General features: G+C 38.0%; 1 protein-coding gene across 1 annotated transcript; it reads right to left on the reverse strand.

Annotated features, from left to right (window-relative positions):
- Positions 1 to 426: 426 nt before the first annotated feature.
- On the reverse strand, positions 427 to 5,519 carry LOC149833277 (small ribosomal subunit protein eS8-like). The gene is made up of 5 exons (XM_090015028.1): positions 5,426 to 5,519; positions 5,246 to 5,318; positions 4,828 to 5,158; positions 851 to 1,023; positions 427 to 765 (listed from the first exon to the last, which is right to left on the reverse strand). Exons 1-5 carry the CDS (start codon positions 5,427 to 5,429, stop codon positions 678 to 680), a joined length of 669 nt encoding a protein of 222 aa, XP_089871154.1. The 5' UTR covers positions 5,430 to 5,519; the 3' UTR covers positions 427 to 677.
- Positions 5,520 to 7,073: the final 1,554 nt, after the last annotated feature.

A 7,073-nucleotide genomic window follows, 5' to 3' on the forward strand; every position in this document is an offset into this window, starting at 1 on the left:
ACAGAGCCCTGGTTTGGAGTTGACAATCAATATCGATGCACCGTTTCTTGGGACTCTCTCTCTCTCTCTCTCTCTCTCTATCTCTCTCTCTCTCTCTCTCTCTCTCCTAGAGAGGATGGGGTAAGAAGGGTCGGTGGACAATAGGCAGTGGTTGCTGGAGGTGTTGGGGTGGGTGGTGACCTACGTAAGATACTGGCAGCAAGGGTTATGAAGGTTGGCTCCAGTCGCACCTCCACATAAGCAGCAGCCATGGCGCCCATCCCAGGCTGATAAGAGTTAGGTTGGCTTTCTGCAGGAACAAGTCTTGTGGGGCCAGACGGATGTCCATCCCTAGCCATTGTGCATGCGTGAATGTGTGTGTGTGTGTGTAGATATATTAAAAAGGAAACAAAAACAAAAAGGAAAAACATAGAAAGCACAAGTAAATTGACAGTAAATGAATTCAAAACTAGAATCTATGTCCACAGCAAGGAAATGAATTTAAGCCAATTGACAGTAAATGAATTTAAGACAAGATAGAATCCATGACAACAGCAAGAAAAATGTTCTGATCCTTCAAAAAACATTTTAAAGTTTGATTAACCAGAATGTTAAAATTACCATCCCAAAAGCATAAACATCTTTAACTCGAGGTAACGGAGAGGAAAACCTATAAAGGGACAAAACTCGGGAGTTGCTCAAGCAGCAGCACCAGCCCCACCCTTGCCCTTCTTCCTCTGAATCTTCTTCATGTAAAACTCTAGCTCTTTGCCCTCAAGTACGTAGCTGTGATTCAAAATTCGGGCCAATAAATAACATGGGAAAGGATTAAAGATATATGTACCTCTCTATGTACAGGAAAATCACTTACCCATCAGCTCGTCCACACTGACCAGGACGAGATGAGATGCAAGCCAACAATCTACCCCCACTGAACTGTTCTTCAATATGAGGATCGAGTTTATGGTCCTCTGTGCGCTTTGCAAGCTTTCTGGTAAGATGGTTGCTTTTCTTAGTTTCCTGTGGGGCACCTCCTTCAGCATCCTGTACATAATGGAATGCAAATATAAAACACATGATCAGAAGCATAAAGGCTAACAAAATCAGAATATTAAGAATTAGAACTGTTGTTTGTGAAAGAAACATGCATGCCACTGAAATGTTTGCGCAAGGATACCATGTCGGCACAGCTTTTGACGTATCAAATGGTTATTTCGTTTTATTTTAGAGGGGAAAACATACAGCCAATCTCATAAGTTTCACCTTCTATAACAATGACTATTCAATGCACTAACAATTCAAAACTGGAACCAAGTGTCTGTAGAGTAGGGTCCACGATTCCAGAGTACGCAAATGCATCCTAAATAAAAGGATGTTATGGAACCAAGAGACACAAACAACACCCAGCAGTTGTATAATTAAGAGCTGTCCAGATTACAGGCTCTCCGCATGTGCCCCTAAAATCAAAAGCTATGATACATGCATGTGTATGTCGGTGCCTCTGTGTAGCTCAAGATCCTTTTATGGTTTTCATAGCATACAGCTATCACATACTAGATGGTTTCAGACACCCTGGTAAGAAGGCATTATGATCAAGTACATGATCCCCATGACCAGTAGCAGCAACTTCTATGCACGCTGTAAAGCATGATGCCCTGATGGATGTGGTATCCCTCGATAATTTCTCAAATCTGTACTTCTAGATAAAACATCAAGCAACAAGAAATTTGAGTTTGAATTTGTACTCGGTGTGTGTGTACCTAAGCCATCTTAGTTATTGAGAATGTATAGTCTTAAATAGATCAACCAATGAATTTTACATATAATATAAACTGATCAACATTCAAGAAATGAAATTACAAGCAAAAGAAATCAGGTTTTCAAATACATCTCTTTTGAATGTAACCATTTCTAGAATCACATAAAATGTATGACAAAAATCATGTTCGGATAACTATAATCATTAAAAAATAGGGTTGTTTATGCAACTTTTTTTCAAATCCATAAAAAAATTCCTTTTTAAATAACTTTTTAACTGTTATTGGGAAACAAATCACGTTCATGTGGCCTCTAACAAATGTGTGTACAATAGCATTCTAAGAGAACTTTCCTAAATATAAATACAGTGAAGGCATCCTGTGATGATTTAGGGAAAGATTATCCCCAGCCATTTGCAAGTTCACAAATGTGTAATGCAACAAACATTGAAGCCAAAACTAGGAACATAAAGTTGACTTTTTAGTTTATCTGACTATAAACCACCACCTTCGCCATCAAGCCTTGTCTAGTGTGTATGGCTATGCCTTAGCAAATCATAAATATTGACTCATAGCCACAAGTATTGCCAATATTTTGAAAATACAGTTATTCTAACGAGAAAATAGCTTCAATCGATACTAACAAAAAAATATCATGATATTTACCGGTTATAACATAATTGTCTCAATATTGCCGATATAATATTGCACTAACATCATGATAATAATTTTTTTGTTATTTTATGTATTTTAATATATGATTTTCCTTTTTATGTTTGTTTTATTTTCAAAAAAACTTCTCTGACTGTTTGTTTATACCCTCATAAATGAAATACTGCCAAACCTACTATGTCTTTTCCTTTTTAATGTTTATTTATATTTTTACAACTTTTCAAGGTATCCAGGAATTTCCAGAGATTTCCCGAGAAAAGCAACTCTGAAAAAAACTCCATAGTAAAACCATGCAGAGAATTTGATATGATTTAACATAACATACTTGGCATGCATCCGAAAGGCCAACGACACTTTGCAAAACATTCTTATCGAACAACTTCTAAGAGCATAGACATGAACAACTTCAAATAGCAGCAGCATCGAATGAACCAGAGTTTGAAGAAAGTTCCAGTTCCGCTGGAACCTTTAGCAGAGGTTCAAAACACCGCTAAAACTCAAAATATCAAATATCGGGTGTGCCCCCGCTGGACGCTTTAGCGACGTTTTGAAGTGCCGCTAAAAGGTTTTTTTGCCAAAAAAAACACTGTGCATCCATCGCGGGCATGATGGACGCTCAGTAAACGTGCATTTCATAAAGCACCTACCACTTTTCCTATATATATATATATATATGAGAACTAAAAATCTAATAACTAATGTGTGAACGGATTTTCATGGATTTTTTTGTTCTTTTCTCTTGAGTCTAACCTTACAGATGTGATCTAAATGCATGGTTTTATAAAAACCCACTATTGAATCATCCAATTTTGATGCATAAACTAGATTTTTTTTAAGACTTTAAAATCAATGGCTCAGAATCTTCATAAATATTCAAGCATTCAAAAATCACATTTTTTCATCAAAAATACACAATCCAATGGTTGGTTCCTAGCAAATTCACCATGCCAAGCACATCCACATGTTTGGATTTGCAAAAAAAAATGTTGAAAATGCCCATACTTCAGTTCTCATATTCTAGTGATTATATAGATAGATAGATAGAATCACTAGAATATGAGAACTGTGAATATGAGAACTAATGTGTGAACCACAATTTTCATAGATTTTTTGTTCTTTTCTCTTGAATCTAACAGTACAGATGTGATCTGCATGTTTGGTTTTATAAGAACCTACTCTTGAATCATCCGATTTTGATGCATATACAAGAATTTTTTTAAGGCTTTAAAATCAATGGCTCATAATCTTTATAAATATTCAAGCATTCAAAAAACACATTTTTTCATCAAAAATACACGATCCAATGGTTGATTCCTAGCAAATTCACCATGCAAAGTACATATCCACACAGTCGGATTTGCAAAACAAAGTGATGGAAATGCCCATATTTCTAGTTCTCATATTCTAGTCTCTCTCTCTCTCTCTCTCTCTCTCTCTCTCTCTCTCTCTCTCTCTCTCTCTCTCTCTCTCTCTCTCTCTAGAATATGAGAACTAATTTTCATAGATTTTTTGTTCTTTTCTCTTGAATCTAACCGTACAGATGTGATTTGCATGTTTGGTTTTATAAGAACCTAATCTTGAATCATCCGATTTTGATGCATATACAAGAATTTTTTTTAAGGCTTTAAAATCAATGGCTCATAATCTTTATAAATATTCAAGCATTCAAAAATCACATTTTTTCATCAAAATACACGATCCAATGGTTGATTCCTAGCAAATTCACCATGCCAAGTACACATCCACACAGTCGGATTTGCAAAACAAAGTGTCAGAAATGCCCATCTCTCTCTCTCTCTCTCTCTCTCTCTCTCTCTCTCTCTCTCTCTCTCTCTCTCTCTCTCTCTCTATATATATATATATATATATATACACACACACACACATTGGAATCAGAGCAACTTACAAACAAGATATAGAATGATCTAAACAAAATGTAAGTTCACATCTCTCTTCGATTAGATTGTCAAAACAAGGAAAACGTTTGAATCACAGATGCACCCAACAGCTCAAATCAATTGTCCGTTAAAAACATAGGGAGGAAAAAAAACAAGACTAAATTTGATCTAACAAGTATTTCAAACACGAAAATGATCACATTATAATGAAAAAAAAACCTATAAGATAGATCATTTCTATCTTCAGAAACGCTGATTGTTTGTCAATTGCACATCAAAACAACATACATAACTCCCATTGTCATTATCACCCGATCCATCAAATTAGAAGCATAAGAATATAAAAGCCTTCCACAGTATACAGAACCTCCATCGAAAAACAAGACCATCCATTCTTCAAACTTCGAAACAATAAAAATGAATATAAAAGAGCATGAGATAAAATACAAAGAAAAGAAATCCTCAACCGCAAAACAAAACCCACAAGAGAGGCTAAAAGAAAAAGGAAACGAAAGGATCACCTCTCCCTCCTTCTTGGCGCCTGTGGCCTTCTTCTTGCGGCCGACGTCCACGCCGTAGTGCTGGTTGTACCAGAGCTTGAAGGGCGCCGCGTCGACCTGAACGATGGCGCTCTTCACCAAAGTCTGCGTGCGCACGAGCTCGTTGTTCGACGCGTTGTAGACGACGTCGAGGATGCGAGTCTTTCGGGTGACGGCCTCGCTTCCCCACGAGTAGTTGCCGGAGTCGAGCCTGAGCGCCCTCCACTTCACGTTCCCACCTCGAACCCTAACCCTCCTCACCGTCTTGTTGCTCGACAACTTCGTCATCGCCGGCTGCCGCCCGAGCTCGTACCTTCACAAAAAAAAAACTCACGGTTTCGCATCAGAAAACCCTATAAAACGAGATCCGCCGGAATCGAAACAAGAGTAATTCGCTCACTTTCTCTTCTTCCTCCACGCCTTCTTCTTCCCACCGGTGGCGCGCCTCTTGTGCATAGAATCCCGAGAGATACCTGCAGAACACGAACGGACATGATCGAAGAGGAGATCGATCAGACGACCAAGAGAGAGAGGATTATGCAAGATCTGGAGATTAGGAATAGGTTTTAGGGATGCTTACCCATCTTGGCGAAGAGGACGACGGCCTCAGGGGCTCTACTTCTGCTACTCCTCTACGATGAATGTGTGAAGAGAAGGGGAGAGGTTAGGGATTAGGGCTTTCTTAAAACCCTAGAGTGGGGCCTTTTTGGTGTGTCAGCAAAATTACAAAATTGTCCTCGATGCCAGTTACCCGGGTCTGGATCCCAAGCAGATGGGACCTGGACCCACAAGTGGGCTTAATCCCAGACCAGGTGACAAACGTTTAAAACGGGAAAGTAACGCCAGATTTTTCTCATCAGACGTTGAAATATTTTTTCATTTTCCCGCAATTTTTAACGCAAAATATCATAATAAAAACTAATTAAAAATAAAAATTAATGGTAATAACGAAAACATACAATTGAAGAAAAAAAGGATAAATTGTGATGATATTTAACGTTTTAACTGACTGAGAAGATGCCATATTTTTCACATTTTTTTAGAAGAAATGCTCATATTCATTCCTGTCGCGACAGAAATAGAGTTTGGGCTCATAACTTTTTTTTTCGAAAGGCAAGCTGGGTTAGGCAGACCCCTTCCAGTTATACATATATACCATTGGGTTTTGAACCTGCAACGGCCCAACACAAGGTGGCCTGAACTAGCTGCTCCTACAAGACAAGCGGAGACCCCTGTTGGTGTTTGAGCTCATAACTAATCCTAGTTAGATGAGCCGATTTTAAACTGGCTTGTTTATAAAAGAAATGTAAATCTAAAATATATATACAAGTCAAGCCGAGCCAAGTACCTCTTGTTCATATTCAGCTTGCTGAGCTTATTTTATAAGTCTGAACTAGCTTTTTCAGGAATCGAACATGCGCCCAATGGATTGGCTTGTTTCCCAGCCTTAGAAGTATACTCATGAATTGAGTTTTGGGGACAAACTTCTATGTCAACAAAGGTTTGACTCATAGAGGCTTACTCTGAAGATTAGGTTCGGATCAGGTGAGACCAAACCCAGATCTGATTTGATATGCTGATACCGGGTCTGAACCCTGATCCAATCAAACTCACCATAACAGAAATCATACCTGAATCTTATAAGGATTACATGAACCAGACCTGGATCATACCCGGTAAAATAATATTTTTGATCTTTTTATATTAAAAATTTATGGATCTTAGTCGGAACTCAAGTCAGTCACAGGTATGGTGATATAGCTGAATCCAACCCAATCTTCATGCAGCCGATGCTGGATTTGAGGGCGACCAGAGAATCAGTAGTTTTTCTTCTCCATGGTTTTTATGAAAACCAAAAACAAGCATGAGCGCAAGATATTGGTACTTCTGAGTTGATTAAGGATGTTAGTGGATCCGAGGTCCGACCTGATTCTGACTCCAACTAGTCCGATTTGGTTAAGAAAATTGAAGCTGGATTCGGTTTAAGGTTTCATAACCAAATTGGATAGATATGTAACTCTGATGAATATATGAATCCGATTACATGTAGTTTTTCAGATTTAGTATCAGTTTTTTCCATCCTAATTCGAATATGTATCCAAGTCCAATTAGCTAACATTCCGATTTGTCGGATTTGGTATTCGCCAAATCTGATCCAAATTTAAACTATTTACATCGCTAGTTCTGTTGGAATGGAAAAGAAATTTATGGTACAAATTTAAAAAAAT

Source organism: Nuphar pumila, chromosome 7, assembly GCF_984573655.1.
Source record: "Nuphar pumila chromosome 7, dmNupPumi1.hap1.1, whole genome shotgun sequence".
Classification (NCBI taxonomy): Eukaryota; Viridiplantae; Streptophyta; class Magnoliopsida; order Nymphaeales; family Nymphaeaceae; genus Nuphar; species Nuphar pumila.

Bases quoted from the DNA above. Each gene is read 5' to 3' on its own strand.
- LOC149833277 (XM_090015028.1), bottom strand. The intron at 5,159-5,245 runs GTGAGCGAATTA...TTTTTTGTGAAG, and splicing joins GCGTGGAGGAAGAAGAGAAA to GTACGAGCTCGGGCGGCAGC. The intron at 766-850 runs GTAAGTGATTTT...TTTGAATCACAG, and splicing joins CAGTGTGGACGAGCTGATGG to CTACGTACTTGAGGGCAAAG.